The 20,615-nt window shown below is 43.1% G+C and overlaps 1 protein-coding gene across 1 annotated transcript; it reads right to left on the minus strand.

The window, feature by feature from the left end:
* Positions 1-1,328: 1,328 nt before the first annotated feature.
* gtpbp8 (GTP binding protein 8) lies at positions 1,329-20,606 on the minus strand. Its single transcript, XM_078408632.1, has 8 exons — positions 20,464-20,606; positions 18,885-18,969; positions 16,778-17,170; positions 16,217-16,315; positions 12,875-13,005; positions 9,363-9,462; positions 7,225-7,343; positions 1,329-5,421 (listed from the first exon to the last, which is right to left on the minus strand). The coding sequence occupies exons 3-8, from the start codon at positions 17,138-17,140 to the stop codon at positions 5,325-5,327; spliced, it is 909 nt and encodes a 302-aa protein (XP_078264758.1). The 5' UTR covers positions 17,141-17,170; positions 18,885-18,969; positions 20,464-20,606; the 3' UTR covers positions 1,329-5,324.
* Positions 20,607-20,615: the final 9 nt, after the last annotated feature.

A 20,615-nucleotide genomic window follows, 5' to 3' on the forward strand; every position in this document is an offset into this window, starting at 1 on the left:
ACAGATTTCTGTGATTGGTACGGCTTTGCTCTCCGATGAAGCCTTCCAGTGGGGTTTTACCAGTGGGGTTTTACCAGCGAGCTTGTTCTGGCTGGACCGTGGGACTCGGTAGCATTAGTCAAGGATCTACCAATACTCAAGGCTTAACCTCAGGGCTGCCAGGACAGTCTTCACGACTGTGGAACTCAGACCCCACTTAGGAAAGCCGAAATCATGGAATACAAAGCATGCCACTTGATTTTGCCTGCTCTGCACGTGTTAGAACATAGAACAGTACATCACAGAGATGGACTGTTCAGCCCATGCCATCCATAATGCCAATCCAAAGTTAATCCCATCTGCTGCACAAAGCCCATACCGTTCTATTCCCTCCTGTTCTTAGACATTGTTATCTTATGTTCTTAAGAATGAAATTCAATCCTATTTCTTTTTCCCGGTATGCTTTTACATTCTTCCTTTTCAAAAATTAATCTACCTCATTGTTAAATGGCCAACAACAACATGGAATGTTCAGTACTCTCTTAACAGTTACACTTCCCAGGAGCAAGAGTGTTAATGGAGCCAGTGCTAAAAGGGATCATATCTACGGTCCTCCTACAGAAAGGAATTGGTCAAATAATGCCTTGGCGTGAGGAGGAGATTGCAGGCTGGGATGATCACGCAGTAATGTGACATAAAGGTCAGGACAGCAAGGTGAATGAGGACCATTGTTAGGCACTGGCAGCAGCTGTCGCATGTTTAATAGATGGTCCAGATCTTGTGTTGCTCTCATCACCTCCTGATGGAAGCTGATATCTCCCCCTGTATGACAGCACAACTCTCCCCAGCTGGGCATTATCTGTGCCAACGAGCAAAATGGCAAGTAATAACTGTTGACGTTTCTTTGCGGCTAAGGAGCTGTGCAGCTTCTTCCACATCTAATAGAAGGTAATGGGAGATCCCACATGATCCAGGTGGTTTGCCAACATGTGGATGAGTTGTTACTAGTCCCAGCAATGACCTGCACTGTAATCCTTTATGCCAGTACAGAGGAGCCACAACATGGCGTTCAATACCATCATCCCCTCCAAGCTGATTACCAAGCTCATGGGACTGGGCCTCTGCCCATCCCTATGCATTGGAGCCTCCACTTCCTCATCAACAGGCCACAGTCTGTTTGAATGGGCAGAAACACTTCTTCCTCAATAACAAGCAGTACAGAGATAGCTATACAGTATATGTGTATGTAAGTCTATATATATATACACACACTGAACTTTTTTAAAATCTCTTGTTTATTATATTGTTTACAGTGTACTATCTTTATATATTCTGTTGTACTGCTGCAAATAAGAATTTCATTGTTCTATCAGGGAAATTGGACAATAAAACTCTTGACATGGCCTCAGCCTGCCCAAAACCAGGCCTCACAGGCCGCAATGGTTCACTCCACACTGAGCCACCAATGGAGCACTGAGCTCCACCAAAGTTCCTGGAACTGCAGGCTGATTGGGTGCCTTTTTGAAAGCATAGGCAGTTCCTATCAATGTGTATACAAGAGTGCTATATTATTAGTGCTCTCTGGCTCTCCCGGTTGCCAAATATTTTAACTCCCACTCCCATTCCCATATCAACCTTTCTGTCCTGGGCCTCCTCCATTGTCAGAGGGCGGCCAAATGCAAATTGGAGGAACACCTCATATTTCGCTTGGGCAGCTTTCAATCCAGTGATTATTGATTTCTCTAACTTCAAGTAACCCTTGCATCCCCTCTTTCCATCCCTCTCCCACCCTCGTCGTTGTACTAGTTTCACTGTTGTCCTGGCGAGTTTCATTGTCTGCAACGTTTTCACCTCACCCACAGCTAATAATGAATGGCCCGTTTCCTTGGTCGTCGTTACTTTTTTGCATATCTTTCATTCATCTATATACTAAAACTCTGGTTTGTTATCTTGTTTGTGACTGAACTTCAGCCAAAACGGTACACGATAGCGCGACAATTTTAGGCCCACCTTACTCACCGTCGTCACTTTAGTGATAATGCAAGTAGTTTTATCGAAATCGGTGTTATATTTTTAAAGTTATTCACATTTTAAAGTTTAAAAGGAGGGGAGGAGGGAGTGAGGGAGAAGGGAGGGGGGGTTGAGGAGGGGTAGGACAGGGTGCTGCACCATTGCAGGAGAGGTTTGGTCCTAACAGGTCCACTTTGTCTAGTGTGTTCTATATCTCTCTACATCACGGTCTATATCTCTCGTTTCCCTTTCCCCTGACCCTCAGTCTGAAGGAGGGTCTCGACCCGAAATGCCACCTATTCCTTTTCTCCAAAGAAGCTGTCTGAACCGCCGAGTTACTCCAGCTTTTTATGCCTGTCTTCGGTTTAAACCAGCATCTGCAGCTCCTTCCAACACACTCTCCAGAGTAATGTTGGCGGAGGTGTCAGCAGGAGCTGCAACTCTAGAGGACAGCTCAGCAGCACTTTCCCCAAGAGCAATTAGAGGCAGGAAATAGGTAATGCCCTTGCTGGTGATGTCTTGATCCTGTAAACAATACATAATAAGGATACTTCCCCTGAAATTTAACCCTTAACAAGCACCAGTGAATAAAACATGAAGGGTACAAAAAAAAACAGATGTCGACAATCCAAAATAAAACATTTCTGGAAATACTCAAATTACCAGAAGTTATGAAAGGATATCAGTCAAAAACATTAAGTTGGTTTCATAGAAACAAGGAACTGCAGAAGCTGGTTTACAAAAAAAAAAACTGGGGAAACTCAGCAGGCAAAGCAACATCCCTAGAGAATATCGATAGGTAAACATTTGAGTCGGAACAGACTGAAGGTCCAAACCTGAAATGTCACCTTCCCATGTTCTCCAGGGATGCTGCCTGATCCACTGGGTTACTCCAGCACTTTGTGTCTTTGAAAAAACTCTATTTCTCTTTCCACAGCTGCTGTGTGATGTATCACCAACATTTTGTTTTTACTTCAACTAAAAGAGATGCATATATTAACTTCTGTGATCCTTACATTACAGTAGTCCTTACTCTTCATATAGGACATAGAGGCTCAGCAAAGGGTTAGATATTTGTGGGTTGGTGTTTCGTTCATTGAAAGAGCCTTTCAAATCTAATTTAGATATTGGGTATAGGAAAGAGCATGAGGGTTTTAATTCGAATACAGTCCTTTTCCCAAATAACTTTAAAAAATATAATATCTCTGATCAAAAATGTTTCAACATATGAAGATGTTTTTCTCATCTATTTGGGGTTTCCCTGAAACAAGTCTCTTTGGAGAGCTCACTTCTAGTTTTATACCACCAGATGGAGATAATGCTATGTCTACAATGGCAATTATTACTTTAAATGTGTGCAAAATCACACCAGCACATGAAATCTGTTTCCACGTTTTAGCAAACTAAAATCATGTTAAAGTGAAAACATCTATATCTTTTTTGGCAATTGTTTCCTCGTTCTTTTAGCAAAGCAATAACAAGATTAGCACTACCCCCACCACTCCATTTACTAAAGAGAATCAATGCTCTGTAAATCTTTATGTACTGTTTGTCAACAGGAGGGACAGGAGTCACTAAATTTAAAAACACCTCAAACTATAACAGAACATACATAGAAAACAGGTGCAGGAGTAGGCCATTCGGCCCTTCAAGCCAGCACCACCATTCAATATGATCATGGCTGATCATCCAAAATCAGTACCCCGTTCCTGCTTTTTCCCCATATCCCTTGATTCTGTTAGCCCCAAGAGCTAAATCAAACTCTCTCTTGAAACCATCCAATGAATTGGATTCTGTGGCAGAGAATTCCACAGATTCACAACTCGCTGGGTAAAAAAGGTTTTTCCTCATCTCAGTCCTAAATGGCCGACCCCTTATTCTTAAACTGTGACCCCAGTACTCCACCAACCTCAGGAACATCTTTTCTTGCATCTAGCCTGTCCAATCCCTTAAGAAGTTTATATGTTTCTATAAGATCCCCTCTCATCCTTCTAAATTCCAGTGAATACAAGCCCAGTCGACCCATTCTTTCATCATATGTCAGTCCCGCCATCCCGGGAATTAACCTGGTGAACCTACGCTGCACTCCCTCAATAGCAATAATGTCCTTCCTCAAATTAGGAGACCAAAACTGCACACATTACTCCAGGTGTGGTCTCACCAGGGCCCTATACATCTGCAGGAGGACCTCCTTGCTCCGATACTCAAATCCTCTCGCTATGAAGGACAACATGCCATTTTCTTTCTTCACTGCCTGCTGTACATGCATGCTTACTTTCAGTGACTGATGTACAAGGACACCCAGGTCTCGTTGCATCTCCCCTTCTGCTAATCTGACACCATTCAGATAATAACCTGCCAAGTGGATAACCTCACATTTATCCACATTATACTGCATCTGCCCATTTACCCATCCTATCCAAGTCACCCTGCAGCATCATAGTATCCTACTCGCAGCTCACACTGCCACCCAGCTTTGTCATCCGCTAACTTGGAGATGTCACATTTAATTCCCTCGTCTAAATCGTTAATACATATTGTAAATAACTGGGGTCCCAGCATTGAGCCTTGCGGCACCCCACTAGTCACTGCCTGCTATTCTGAAAAGGACCCGTTAATTCCTACTCTTTGCTTCCTGCCTGCCAACCAGTTCTTTATCCATGTCAAAACCATACTCCCAATACCATGCTCTCTAACTTTGCACACCATTGTCTGTGTGTTCTTCCTCCATTATTGATCTGAATCCTCAAAACCTGCCAGTATTTTATTATAGAAACATCAAAGTGAAGCAGCGAATGCTTGAGTGAGGGAAACAAATAACTTGAAAGTAACAGTTGTACGTACTTCAAGACTGGACGGACCCTCCTGCAATGCTTGTAGTTACAATTGTCACCTGTAGAAAACTCTTCCCCGTGTGTTTTAGCCACACATTAGGATAATTTGAAAATATAATGTATTTTCCATTTAACCATAAAAAGTTTCTATTTATAATTATGATAACTGATCCGACCACAATCAAGTAATTACATTGAATGGTCTATGACTTTTAAAGCTATAAGTCAATTTTGGACCAAAGGCAACTGATTCTACTTACATACAATCAGAAATAGTTACTCATGAAACAGAAATTATACAATCTATGCAGATATTACACAATGATAGATTGTGTAATGATTCTAATACACAATATGCCATCGTAATAAGGTCAACTTTGAATTGACCTTAAGTTTGCAGTCTCTATTCAAAAGGTCAGTTTAATGAATTTGTTGCTGGACAAAAGTTTTGTCATGATATTTTGAAGTCAATGTTCACACCACTTGAGAATTTTTCATGCTTCATGAAGAAATGGAGATATCCTCTGTAATGTTAAGATTCCCAGTAACGTGTGCAATGAAGCACCTTAATAGATGAATCCCAGAATAGTTCAAAGAACTGTAGAAACAATTAACAAGCTTTTATTATTTTTTCCAGAATGATAACATTTTATATTTCACAGTTCTGAAAACTGCAAAAGATTTCTGCATTTTACAACCACTCGGTCTTAAGACAGAAATTACATTTAACCATTCTATCGGCCTACAGTTTGCAATAGTCCAAGAATAGAGCACAGTTAGTGAAGTAAGAAATTGTTACCAGTCTTACTCAGCACCTCTGCTTTGGTATTTATTTCACAAAATGCTGGAGTAACTCAGCAGGTCAGGCAGCATCTCAGGAGAGAAGGAATGGGTGACGTTTCGGGTCGAGACCCTTCTTCAGACTTCTCCACCTCTGCTTTAGGTTTAACTCTGGCATATTTTATGATAACAGTTGTCCACTGTGGTCTGCTTACTTACTGGGTTTCACTGAAATCAATGGAGCTGAATTTTAGAAGCTAGGTACAGCATCCAGCTGCTTATTAATAGACACAAAAAGCTGCAGTAACTCAGCGGGTCAGGCAGTATCTCTAGAGCAAAGGAATAGGTGATGTTTCGGGTCGAGACCCTTCTTCAGATTGCGAGCCAGGGGAGAGGAAAGCGAGAGATATGAAAAGAGACATGGAACAAGTGAATGAAAGAAATGCAAAAGGACAAATCAAAGCCAGCAACGATGATCAAGGAAAGGTGTTTGGAGCACATTGATGAAGGACAAATTTCTATCCTATTTTATCTTTCACCTTCCTTGCCTCAGTAGATCAGCTGGGCATAAATCGTCATCAGTGGATTGATTTATATTTAATAAAACTCCATAGTCAAGGTTTGTATTAGAGGAATGTTAATTCAGAATATGAGAATAGAAGCAAACAGCAAAAATTAAAATGCAAGATCTGAATTTTCTTAAAAAATATAATTTCCAAATATAATTCAAATGATTCAATTCAAGCAAACAGCACACCATTGAGGTCATTTCAAGTAGATGATATAATAACTGCAGATGCCAGTGAAGGGAGAAACCAGTATGGATACTGGTGAAGAGAGAGATTGAGTATTTCAGACTTGTCCTGGAAAAAGATTAGGGGAATGCAGAAATCACGATTCATCCAAAGTCAATCAGACTATTCACTGGCTTCCAACAAGCACCATTCGTAGTAAAGCGTAGAAAGGAGCAGCAGATGCTGGTTTATACCAAAAATAGACACACATTGCTGGAGTAACTCGCAGGGTCAGGAAGCATCACTGGAGAAAAAGAATAGGTCGCAACAGACCCGAATCGTCACCCATCCTTTTTCTTCATTGATGCTGCCTGACCCATTGTGTTACTCTAGCACCTTGTGTCTACCATTAATAGTCTGAGGAAGGGTCTCGACCCGAAACGTCGCCCATTCCTTCTCTCCCAAGATGTTGCCTGACCTGCTGAGTTACTCCAGCATTTTGTAAATAAATACCGTTGATTTGTACCAGCATCTGCAGTTATTTTCTTATACCATTAATAGTAACATTGGTACAGGTCATACCGAGTCCATCCTCTCAAGCTGTTTTAAAAATGACGATGTACACAGGAGGTAAAGGCAGAAGGGAATGTTGAAGGGAGGAGGAGGTTCTGATAGAATACAAGAACCAACATTAACCTGTTGAGCTGATAAATTTCATAGCCTGTTTGGATTGTAAATTCTAAGTTCCCAACTCCCTGAAGAAAATAATTTCTTGGAAGTGCAAACAAGTACAGAACAATCTGAATTTTTATTTCTATACCACAATGTCCACCCTCCCATCACACCATCAGAATCTGAAAGCAAAATTAATTATGATTTTAAATTACCTCACAAGGAAGAGCTGAGGAAAACACCCCAGAGTCTGCTTCTCTATCACTTCTTGTATGCTCACGATCACCTTCAATAGATTACCCTGCTGGGGTCTGTCAATCTTCGTTAATACTAGCTGCAGTGAACATAATGGAAATAATTATCTGTTACTCTTAAGGATGCAGCTTTTCAGTCCTATCATTATTATTTGAATGATTTGCAAGATTCCACATTAAAGTGCCCATAGGTCTGCCAATTTATCCATGTTGACAGCTCCCTGCAAAGCGTGTCTGAGTTTTTACAGCACAAGTAGAAACAGATCAGCATTTGTCTGTGGTTTGCTGTGTAAGTCAAGGAACTTATTGACATCTCATGCAAAAGTTTAAATTACCTCAACAAATACCATGTTGGTCCATTCAATTTACCATCTGTAATGGCCCTTAAAAGTTACAATGGAATTCAAATTTTACTTATTCCAATTCGTTTTTTAAACAATTCAACTTGGATCTATTTTGTATATTCTGTACACATTTAAACTAAGATATACAAAACATTAAGATGATCAATCAAAATTAATTTTGAACTGATAGGATTAGAAACATTTTAGTTACAACCATATATGTACATTGACTATAGTTTTTGTGAACCAGAGTTACAGGATTGTACAGTATCTTGGCATAAGCACTTCTCAACAGAATTAAAACATCTACAACAGCCCAATTAGGATTTACCCATTTAATGAGATGCCAATTATGACATTAGTTATCACACTGGAATCGAGCTATTCTCAGTATTATTTTAATTTAAAAATAACATCTTCCACCCATGATCAAATGAATATTTTTGTACCATAATTTCATGGTTTTTTTCACACAGAGAGTGGTGAATCTGTGGAATTCTCTGCCACAGAAGGTAGTTGAGGCCAGTTCATGGGCTATATTTAAGAGGGAGTTAGATGTGGCCCTTGTGGCTAAAGGGATCAGGGGGTATGGAGAGAAGGCAGGTACAGGATACTGAGTTGGATGATCAGCCATGATCATATTGAATGGCGGTGCAGGCTCGAAGGGTCGAATGGCCTACTCCTGCACCTACTTTCTATGTTTCTATGTCTATGTTTCTATAAATACTTTTCTGATCCCTGTGGTAATATGTGGGATTCCATTGGAGGAGAATGTTTGCATCATAACTTAAGACCACGCTGCAGGCCAAGATATAAAAAGCAAACGCATTGTTCAGCAATGACAATGACTGGTGGACCAAGTGTCTCAAATATATCCACGGATACATATACCGCATCTGATAAAAGGTAACCCCTGAAACATCTAATCAAATCTGCATGATGAAACACTTATCTCACTCACAAAGGTCTGTTAGCTGCCAGAGAAAAGATGAGCCAGGGCTGGATTCAGGCTCCAAGTTGAAATGATTTCATCTTGCTGTGATAACTGAGTAGTACGTTCAACTAATTGTCTGGCAGATAAATACACATTATGAAACATAGAAAATTAATAGGAAAAGGCACTTGCCACTGAGCATCACCACTCAAAGTGATCATCCCAATGCCAAATCCCGCACTTTCCTCAACTTGTGTTTGGACAGACACCACCTATATGTATCTATATATATATAATTTTTTTTTCTCAGGAGGTAATTTCACATTTATCTACATTATTCTACGCTTGACTTGTATTTGCCCACTCTCAAAATTTTCTTTGAAGTCTTCCTGACGATTTATAATCTCACCCTCTCATCAAGATACTCAAAATTATGACATTTGGATTACCTATCAGAATTACTGATACACTTTGTAAATAGCTAGAGCCTAAATATCCATCCTATCATCCTATGATCTTGATCTACCTCCCCAAAAAAGACCCATTTATCTCCACTCTCCTTCTTGTCTTCCATTCAATTTTCAGTACATTATCCCCTAACCTACTACTCTTTTAAGTGGGGCTTTTTCAAGGAATCTAATTCGGGAACCAGGAATGGAACAAATCTCTCAGAGGGTCAACTTTATGGAGGGAAAATCCATAAAGTTGACCAACTTTTTCAACATTGACAGAAATCTGGTAACTATATAACCTTATTGTAAGTAAGAAAGGGATTGGAGATAAAGGAGTCAAAAAATTCAACTGAAAATTATTATACTTACAACATATGGAATTCCAAACTCCTCACACATCTCAATTGCTATTTGGTCTGCTTCTTGAATTCCTATTGAACCATCCAACAATAAAAATGTTCTCTTTAAGCTGTTGAAGAAACAATGCAATGTTTATTTTTTCACATCTTGATTTCCTCTCTCCCTTCCTGTTCACCATCGACACCTCGGACTTCAGATTTCACTTGGACTCCTGCCACCTGCAGAGGTTCTCAGATGCCTCTGCAATTGTAAGCTGCATCAGTGAGGGGAGGGATGCTGAATACAGAGGTGTTGTCAACGACCTTATTGAGTGGTGTGGAGTGAATCACCTGCAGCTCAACCCGGACAAGACTAAGGAGTTAGTGGTGGACTTTAGGAGGAGAGAAAAACCCCTGTCCCCTGACACCATCAAAGGTGTGGATTTGCTTTTTATCAATGAGTACAAATACCTTGGAGTTTAACTGGACAAGTAAACTGGATTGGTCCAGGAACACAGAGGACCTGTACAAGAAGGGACAGAGCCGGCTGTACTTTTAGAGAAGGCTCCTTCAACGTCTGCAGTAAGATGCTGCAGATGTTCTACCAATCAGTGGTAGCCAGTGCCATCTTCTTCGCACCCTCCCTGGGGCAGCAGGGCGAAGGCCACGGACGCCAACAGGATTAACAAGCTCATCAGCAAAGTTGGCTCCATCCTGGGGGCAGAGTTGGATTCATAGGAGGTAGTCTTGGAGGGAAGGATGCTCCTCAAACTGCGGAGCATCTTGGACAATACAGCTCACCCCTTCCATGACACACTGGTCAACCTGAGGAGCACCTTCAGCAACAGACTGGTGCCACCAAGATGCAGATTCTCTCCTACCCCATCCTGATTAAATCTAAGACAGCTTTTTCTCTGCTTGTGAATTTCCAGAGTAACTTTTAAGCAGTTCTGTAGTTCCCAATGAAAAACATGTTTTAACCGCTTTGACCTGTGGAATGCAAATAGTGTTCCCGAACTCATCGCTCATGTTACACCCAATTAGAGTCATAGAAACACACATCATGGCAAAAACTATCTGGAATAATGTAAAATTATTCCAAGGTTTTGTTTGCTATACTTTATGTGGATAATTGTGTTACGTGCTGATCTCATCGTACGAAAACAAAGAACGTACGGGTATGTAGGTTAATTTGACAGGGTAAATGTAAAAAATTGTCCCTAGTGTGTGTAGGATAGTGTTAATGTGCGGGGATCGCTGGGCGGTGCGGACTTGGTGGGCCGAAAAGGCCTGTTTCCGCGCTGTATATATATGATATGATATGAACCCCAGTATTTCCTGCTCTGCAAACAAATTATAATTCATTGATTTTTTACAGCTTTTGCATTGCGAGGACATTGTCATCTATGAATCAGAAGGTTTTGGTTGAAGCTTCACTCCTGGTGCAAATTGGTATTTCAGTATAATACCGAAGAAATGCTACGTTTGCGGACACACAGTCATTTAGATATGACATAAACCAAACATGTATTATGCATCATGTAGCTATGATAAACAAATTTGCATAGCAAGATTTCGAAGTCTCCAAAAATTTAAGTTTTCTATATCTACCTATCCTTAATACTGACCTATGGAATTCAGTGGACGAATCTTTGATTATGTTGGATGCTTTTCTGAGGCAGCGTGAAGTGTAGATGAAGTCAATGGTGGGGAGTCAGGGTCTTTGTGATGGACTGGGCTACAAACACAACTCTCCGCAATTTCTTGCAGTTTTGGGCAGAGCTGTCCCCAAATCAAGCTGTGATACAACCCGACAGGTTGCTTGCTATGGTGTATCTGTAGAAATGCCGAGATATGTTTGAGTCATTCAAGACATGCCAAATCTCCTCAGTCTCCTGAGGAAGTAGAGGTATTGATGTGCCTTCTGACCTGTTGCTTCAATGCGGTTAGTCCATGACAGATCATTGGTAATATTTAGGCCAAGAAACCTGAAGCTCTCAATCATTTCCATTTCTAAACTACTGATGCCAATGGGGCATGCTCTCCACTTCACTTCCTCAAGTCGATGATTAGCTCCTTTGTCTTGCTGATATTGAGGGAGAGTTGTGTAGGAAAATAACTGCAGATGCTGGTACAAATCGAGGGCATCACAAAAAGCTGGAGTAACTCAGTGAGTCAGGCAGCATCTCAGGCGAGAAGGAATGGGTCTTGTGTCCTGCTATCATGTTACTAAGTTCTCTATCGTCTTCATGTAATCCGTCTCATCATTGGTTGAGATCTGGCTCATCACAGTCGTGTCATCAGCAAACTTGGAGACGGGAGTTAGAGCCGAATTTGGCCACACAGTCGTGTGTGTACAAGGATTCTTTCCATGGTGTTTTCTCTTATGAGGGACTGAGCAAACCTCCTTGGTGTTGGTGTTGAGAATTGGTGTTGAGAATTATTGTGGAGGAGGTGTCATCACCTACCCTGCTGATATTTGTTGGTGGGTCAGAAAGCCAAGGATCCAGTGGCAGAGGGGGAGGGGGGCAACCCGAGAGTGTAGGAGTTCAGAGATGAGTTGGATGGGATCATGGTGTTGAATAGGAGTCATAATAAATATCTGTTGGTGGTCTTCTTGAAGCAGGAGGGGACTTCAGAATGCAGTCGTGAGATGTTGAATACCTCTGCTGGCTGATCTGTACAGATCCTGAGGATGCGGCTGGGGACTCCATCCAGGCCAGCTGCTTTCCACATATTCACGCCCAGAAAGGCCAATCTTATGTCTGCCGCAGTAACCGTTAGTACAGGCGCACCAGCGACTGATGGGAATGGTAACGTTCTGTCACCAACCTGTTCAAAACCGGCAGAATAGGGAGTCCTATTTTGCCGTTATCCAACCTGCCGATAACCCCTCCGAACTAGAGTTTTGAAAAGTTTCAACTGTCTCTGCAGCCGTTATCTTTAAAACCTGTGGATGCAAGTTATCAGGTCATGGACTGCCTTTAGTCCCATTCATTTTTGCACAAATTTGTACCTTGTGACCTGGATTGCTACAATTTCTCCACGGGATGAGAAATTAATGCATTTGTTACTTTGGGGTATTTGCAATGCCCTCCTATCACAAGGTACTGTTTTAAGGTATCTGCCATTTTCTTGATTCCTGTTACTAATCCCCCAATCGCATCCTCTTGAGTTTTTACACTTACTTTAGCTCCTGTCTTCCCTGTTATACATTTGTAGAACATCTGTCAGTTTAAATATTGTAAGTTTTCTCTCATAATCAAATCTCGCCCTCCTTATCAGCTTTTTAGTCATTCCCTGCCAGTTCCTTAAAAAAAATCTGGTCTACCTCTAGCCCTTGCCACTTTGCATGTTCTACTTTTTGATTTAAGATTGTTCTGGTGAGACCGCACCTGGAGTATTGTGTGCAGTTTTGGTCATGAAGGATGCTACTTACATGCAGGTTTTTTGCAGTTTGGGTCAGAGTTTAATTGGCAAATAATTTACTAATTGTACAAAATTTACATGTAACAAGTTAAATGAAGACCAGGTAAAACTCACTTCTGTCTTGCTTGTAGATACATCTCCACCATTTCCGCAAAATCAGAAGGTGCCCTGTATCCATAACCAGGCATATCCAGCAGAGTAAAAGCCTTTCCCACTTTAAAGAAATTCATTTTCTTTGTATGCCCCTAAAACAAAAGGGAACAGGATTACTCATGGTCAGAGAGCAAATTACAACAATAGTATTAGGACTGCAAATTCATAAGCTTTTCTTAGATTTATACCCCAGAATCAATTACTCAGAGAATGTTATTTTTCTTTGACAATCATACTGGGTTTATATTGATTTGCAAAAGCATCAATTTTGCAGATTTTTTTCTTTTCATTGTCTTGCATAATTTATGTATAATTTATGCTTTTGTGCGTTGTCAATGTACCTGTGATGCTGCTAATGATACAAGCAAGATTTTCATTGCCTCACCAGACTTGTGCACATTGACAAAAACCTCAACTTGACTCAGAATTCACTTCCCATTCACAGAAACAAAGTGAAATCATCCATCATATATCAATAAATGTTACAACAAATTACAAGTTAACTGTCAGACACATTTAAGATTTTGAATATCTACGTGGAGGGAAATGTGTAGCGTTGGATTACTGAACTCTCCATGATTTGCCGAGTCCAGGCATTTTTATTCAGGCACAGTGGTTACATGGTATCAGAACAACGCTTTAAAAGATCTGCAGGTTATAACTAAAAAACTGAATATAACATAACTAAGACAAAAGACTACAGAGTCACAACTAAAGACTGGGCATAACTAACAGACTAAAGACAGAACATACAGCTGAAAACAGGGTTCCTTATCAATATAGGATGTATTAGGCTATCAATATTTGGCTGATGGACATTACCTTCATACCATGAAGGGGTTGTTGTTCACAGTTTTGTCTACATTCTACATCAATTGTAACCGCAATTTCACAATCTGGTCTTTATCCCTGCACTAAAGTCCCCAGACTGTTCTTTTGCAGCAGTTAATAGTTTGTAATAAACTAACCCCATCAAATCTCTACAAACCCCTACTTCTAGTAACTCAACTGAAAAACACTGCCAAGAAAAGTGCAAGAAAATCATTAAGTTAGAATTTGCTACTCTTGATCTAAACCCCACTGGGAGGTTTTTTTCCATTCCAATTTGACAAATTGTTCCAACTAATAGTGGTCTAAAGCAAACGGGTTTAGGCAAATGACAGCCCTCGTCTATCATCTTAACCAATTAAGTTTAAGGTAGTGAAAAGAAAGAAAGACAAAGGAAGAAACTGGGTAAACCAAATTAGATATGGAAAGAGGAAAAAGATTTTAAAAAGAGAAAGTGAAGTTTAAGTTCTCTTTTTATGAGACAAACAGACGAGCTGTGCAAATTGTTCAGCAATTATGGAAGCTCAAGCTGTATCTCTTAATACTAAGTCATGGATTTTGATGAAGCACTAAAATGAGAAAGCTTTTTGTCACAGTATGTCTCTGTGCACTCACCATCAAATTGACAATTCAAAGAGTGTTATTTTTCCATAGTCAGGTACCAGAGGTTTGATTCAACCCCATGGGGAGTGTTGGGAAGAAACTGAATTCAAAGCAATACTGGTGCAGATCAATAGAGGATGTCCTTGGAGACATTCTTGCTCCAAAACAAAATGGTTCACATACACATATTGTTGTGCTTCAAACAATAGGAGGCTACATAGTTATGAAATAGAATGCTGTTGATATGGCAGTAATATAACAAAGAAAATATTGGCTTTGAGGAGCAAAATTCAGAAGGTCTGACACCTGATCCAATATAATTTATCAAGAGCAGAGACTGGTTAACCCAGCCACAACATTTTTAGGTGTGAATCCAACTAAGTGAGCAAATGTTTGAATCAATCATGGAGTTCAGCAAGATAGAGACAAATTGCTGGAGTAACTCAACGGGACAGGCAGCATCTCTGGATAGAAGGAATGGGTGATGTTTTGGGTCTGAAGAAGGGTCTCGACCCGAAATGTCACCCATTCCGTCTGTCCAGAGATACTGCCTGCCCCGCTGAGTTATTCCAGCATTTTGTGTCTATCTTTGGTGTAAACCAGTGTCTGCAGTTCCTTCCTACACATGGAGTTCACTAAGATTTGCAGCACTGAGAATGCTGGAAGAAAAGTCAAGTTGTATGTTGTCTGTATAGATCAGGAAGCTGACCTTGCATTTGCTGCCAAGGACAAAACATTGGAACACACTGAACAAATCTATCAAAGCTTGGAAGGAGAAAACATTGCATCAGGTTTGGCAATTGCATGAAGGTGTCGTCAGTAAAAAATGAATTGTTTGGAAGACATCAGAAAGTGGGATAAATCATGGGAGAAAAGGTATTGAGGTAGTGCAGCGGTAGAGTTGCTGCTTTACAGCGAATGCAGCGCCGGAGACTCAGGTTCGATCCTGACTACGGGTGCTGCACTGTAAGGAGTTTGTACGTTCTCCCCGTGACCTGCGTGGGTTTTCTCCGAGATCTTCGATTTCCTCCCACACTCCAAAGACGTACAGGTATGTAGGTTAATTGGCTGGGTAAATGTAAAAATTGTCCCTAGTGGGGTGTAGGATAGTGTTAATGTACGGGGATCGCTGGGCGGCACGGACTTGGAGGGCCGAAAAGGCCTGTTTCCGGCTGTATATATATGATATGATATGATATGAAATACTACCCGAGAATCTAAAACATCTGTTGTCTTGCAAATAAGTTTTTGATTCCACCACTTCCATCCCAAAGTTCATAGAAAGCCTGATCATCTGTCAATTCTACACATCTCCACCCTCCTTGATCCTTCCAAGTGAAATGTAGGATAACTCTCCTCCAGCACATAGTTACATAGGTAACTTCCATAAATCCCTGCTGTACCTGCTCCCAATCCTTCTATCTCCATCTCCTCACCCTCTGGAAGGTTTTCCTCAGTTAACTTCCGCACAATTTAAAGCCCCCCCCCCCCCATAGAATACACAAGGTCTGTTCTTTTACACACAGGATCTTGGGCCCCATGGATGAAACAGTTTCATAGCTCAATGGCTTTGTGTAAAACTTGCACATGCTTCCTGTGCAGTGCCATCTGTGCAATGCACATTTCCTAGCATAAAATAATTCCTTGCCCATTGACATTTGTAGGATCAGGCTAAGAATAAGAGTTCTATGTGATTGGGGAGAATGTGCTATAGTAGAATGGTCCAAAGAACCTGAGATTACAACCTAATTTTGATGTCACCTAATGAATGCATTCATCATAGGTAGCAAATACTGTGTTGTGCCTTTGTAAATACTGTATTGACCATCGGAAACAGAATTAGATGCAATTCCATATCCCACTTATACTCACAGGAGTTTTTGAAACTCTTACTTCTATACCAGGAACCAAGGAAAACAAAGATTTTATTAATGAAGACTTTCCAACGTTGCTTCTCCCAATAAAACACACCTAAAAAGGAAAAGAAAATAGTGTTCATGTCAAATTTGAGAAAGTAGAGTATAAACCAGAGACTTGAACATTTACAGTTCCAATCTATTGATATGGAGATGACACCTTTGCTCTGCAATCATAACTGTGAGGGGTTTTGTCTAAATTATTCTCAACCTCATCTCAACATCTATCCATTTTGGAAAATTTGCTTTAAAGTTGGTACAAACTGGAATGTACTTTAAAAAAAAAAGGTACAAGTAGTAGGTGAAAAGGTATATTTCAATAAATTTACATTCCCAGCGAAAGCCACATTCAGGGGAAGGGAGAGAGATTAGGTGACAATAAGGTCGGAATTTACAAGATCTCTGCAACTAAGAATACAACTTGTGTTTTGGATATTAATGGAAGATAATATTTATTTATTTATTGTTATTTCATGACCATTAGCTCATATGTTGCATGGGGAAATGCACGACTAACCTCAGGTTGAACTGTCGCTGGTGCATGATCAATCCTGACCGCAGAGGTGAAATAATCTATGATGTGTGATTTGGAAGGCACAAAGAATTGTTCTGCAGCAGCAATATCCTCAAAGCTTGGAGCAAATAGTTGATTGTTCATTTTATTTGCATTCTTGACCAAGTACTGTTCCAAGTCTTTGAGCGGAAAAATAATACTCTTAAGTTTCTTTGTGGTAAATTTGGAAATTGGATGGACAGAAGATAGTTTGTGTGCGTTTCCATGGACCAGACAGATTGAAAAAGCTCTCTCTTGTGCCACTTTTGCTTTCAATATTTGTGCCAAGCATGGCAAACTTGATCGTACTGTGAACATTCTTCTCATCTCTTGCCGTATTATAATCGTGAAATGTACCTGGAAGAGAAAATTGGAAGGAACAATGAAAAGAAACAGGCACCATCCAATAGCTTAAAAGCTCAAAGGCAAGGTTACCAAACTTTCACTGCAAACTCTGTTCTCATCAGAAGCTAATTCTGGAGATCATAAATTCTATTTAACAATTTATACCTCTTAACAGTTTATACGCTTTCCACAAATGCAAAATATTGCAGGTAAGGAAAATTTGAACAAACAGAAAATGAAAGAAATACTCAGCAGGCAACATTTGTAGAGGGAATTAAAGTTAATATTTCAAGTCAATGATTATTCATCAGAAGAGAATTCGGTGACATGATAATCAATTCCAGAATTTTAAAAATCATTTTAGTTGTTGTTTTCAGTTCAATGGAGATGCCCGCAGGTAAAGTGGATTAACTCAGGGCATGGATAGGTAGGTGCGACTAGGATGTTATAGCCATTCCGGAAACCTGGCTAAGGGAGGGACAGGACTGGCAGTTTAATGTTCCAGCAAACCGGTGCAAGAGGAGAGATAGAGGTGGGGGTAACAGAGGATGGGGTGGTGCTTTATTGATTAAGAGGAATACATAGAATACAGGACCGGGCCCTTCGGCCCACAATTTTTGTACTGAACATGATGCCTAGCTGAACTGATCTCATCTGCTTGTACATATCATATCATATCATATCATATATATACAGCGCGGAAACAGGCCTTTTCGGCCCACCAAGTCCGCGCCGCCCAGCGATCCCCGCACACTAACACTATTAACACTATCCTACATGATCCACATCCCTCGATTCCCTGCACTTCCATATATCTATCTTAAAGCCCATTAAACACCACAACTCCTAGCAATGCATTCCAGGCCACACCACTCTCTGTGTACACAGTTGCCCCTCGCATCTTTATTAAGCTTTCTCCCTCTCACCTCAAAGCTCTGCCCTCCAGAGTTGAACATATCCACCCTGGGAATAGACACAAACAACTGGAATAACTCAGCGGGTCAAACAGCATCTCTGCAGAAAAGGAATGGGTGAACGTTTCGGGTCGAGACCTTTCTTCAGACTGAGTCAGGGGAAAGGGAAACGAGAGATATAGACGGTGATGTAGAGATATAGAACAAATGAATGAAAGATATGCAAAAAAGTAACGATGATACAGGAAACAGGTTATTGTCTGCTACTTGTTAGGTGATAACAAATAGAGACAATGAGACTGAACAAGACGACTTTGAAGCTCGTATGACTTGGGTAGGGGAAGGGATGGAGAGAGTGAATGCTGGGGTTACTTGAAGTTAGAGAAATCAATATTCATTCCTTGTCTCCAGAGATGCTGTCTAACGTGCTGAGTTACTCCAGCCTTTTTGTGTCTATCTTTGGTTTAAACCAGCATCTGCAGTTCTTTCCTACACACTTTCACCCTGGGAAAAAGGTTCTGGCTGTCTACCTTCGCTATACCTCTCATACCTTCTATCAAGTCTCCCCTCAACCTCCATTGTTACAGAAAAAAACAATCCAAGTCTAGCCAACCTCACCCTGTTGCTGAAGCCCTCAACTCCAGGCAGCATTCTGGTAAACCTCTACTGCACGCTCTCCAAAGCCTTTACATCTTTCCTGTGATGGGTCGACCAGAACTGCACGCAACACTCCAAATGCAGCCTAACCAAAGTCCTGCATCATGACTTCCCGATTCTTATATTCAATGCCCTAGCAATAAAGGCAAGCATACCTTACACCTTCGTCACCACATTTTCATGGTAGTAGTCCGAGATGACATTACTGATGGTTCATCCAGTGAGGCTGTACGGGTGGAGCTGTTTAAAAAAAAAAGAAAAAAAAAAGGGGGTGATCACCTTGTTGCGAGTGTACTAAAGGCGCCCAGTCAATAAGGGTGGGGATTGATTAGAAGAGAGGTCGGTGGGGGAGGGATGAGAGGGGTAGGTGGGGGAAGAGTTGGGTGGGTGGGGGAGGGGAGAGTTGGGTGGGGGAGGGGAGAGTTGGGTGGGTGGGGGAGAGTTGGGTGGGTGGGGGAGAGTTGGGTGGGTGGGGGAGAGTTGGGTGGGTGGGGGAGAGTTGGGTGGGTGGGGGAGAGTTGGGTGGGTGGGGGAGGGGTGATGGGAGGGTGGGTGGAGGAGGGGAGATGAGAGGGGTGGGTGGGGGAGATGAGAGGGGTGGGTGGGGGAGGGGAGAGGGGTGGGTGGGGGAGGGGAGAGGGGTGGGTGGGGAGGGGAGAGGGGTGGGTGGGGAGGGGAGAGGGGTGGGGGAGGGGAGAGGGGTGGGGTGAGTGGGGGGGAGGGGTGGGGTGAGTGGGGGGGGAGGAGGGGGTGAGTGGGGGGGGAGGGGGGGTGAGTGGGGGGGGAGGGGGGGGTGAGTGGGGGGGGGAGGGGGGGTGAGTGGGGGGGGAGGGGGGGTGAGTGGGGGGGGGGAGGGGGGGTGAGTGGGGGGGGAGGGGAGATGAGTGGGGGGGAGGGGAGATGAGTGGGGGGAGGGGAGATGGGTGGGTGGGGAGAGAGGAGATGGGAGGCTGTGGGGGGGAGAGTGGGTGGAAGGGGGGGGAGGAGGGGGGGGTAGGAGGGGGTGGAGGGGGGGGAAGGAGGGGGTGGAGGGGGGGGAGGAGGGGGTGGAGGGAGGGGGTGGAGGAGGGGGTGGAGGAGGGGGTGGAGGGGGGGGGAGGAGGGGGTGGAGGGGGGGGGGAGGAGGGGGTGGAGGGGGGGGGGAGGAGGGGGTGGAGGGGGGGAGGAGGGGGTGGAGGGGGGGGGAGGAGGGGGTGGAAGGGGGGGGAGGAGGTGGATGGGTGGGGGAGAGGAGATGGGAGGGTGTGTGGGGGGAGAGGAGTGGGTGGATGGGGGAGAGGAGGGGGAGGGTGTGTGGGGGGAGAGGAGGGGGAGGGTGTGGGGGGGAGGAAGAGTGGGTGAAAGGGGGAGAGGAGATGGGAGGGTGTGTGGGGGGGGGGGGGGAGAGGGGGGGGGGAGAGGAGGGGGGTGACAGGAGGGGGGTGACTAGAAGGAAGGGGTGGGCAGTGACTAAAGGTCTAGGGGAGGAGAGGGGAGGGGTGTAGGAGGGGACGGGGGTGGGCAGTGACTAAAGGTCTAGGGGAGGAGAGGGGAGGGGTGTAGGAGGGGACGGGGGTGGAGGTTGACTAGGAGAGGGTGGGTGTGGGTTGTCCAGGTGGGTGGCGGGGGGGTTGAGGTGAATGGGGGAGTTAAAGGACTCCACAGCCGCTGCCGCTGCCGGGGGGGATGCGGTGCCCCGTCCCCGGCTCCGCGCTGCCCGGCGTGTCGCGTTAGGCCCAGCTCGCCGCGGCTCACCTGCCGCTGGCCGGAGAGAGAAGGTCCCGGACTGAGGGGAGAGGAGGCCCCGCAGTGAGGATGAGGAGTGAGGGTAGAGAAGGCCCCGCCGTTGCCAGGGAGGCCCCGCCGTTGCCAGGGAGGCAGCGCCGCGGGTCCCAGCCTTTCCCCGT

The sequence above is a fragment of the Rhinoraja longicauda genome, chromosome 12, assembly GCF_053455715.1.
Source record: "Rhinoraja longicauda isolate Sanriku21f chromosome 12, sRhiLon1.1, whole genome shotgun sequence".
In the NCBI taxonomy this organism is placed as follows: Eukaryota; Metazoa; Chordata; class Chondrichthyes; order Rajiformes; family Arhynchobatidae; genus Rhinoraja; species Rhinoraja longicauda.

Coding starts and splice junctions, on each gene's coding strand:
- gtpbp8 (XM_078408632.1), bottom strand. CDS start 17,140: ATGAGAAGAATGTTCACAGTACGATCAAGTTTGCCATGCTTGGCACAA. Junction 16,316..16,777: donor CAGCGACAGTTCAACCTGAG/GTTAGTCGTGCA, acceptor TTTCCTTTTTAG/GTGTGTTTTATTGGGAGAAG. Junction 9,463..12,874: donor TATCTACAAGCAAGACAGAA/GTGAGTTTTACC, acceptor TTTCTTCAACAG/CTTAAAGAGAACATTTTTAT.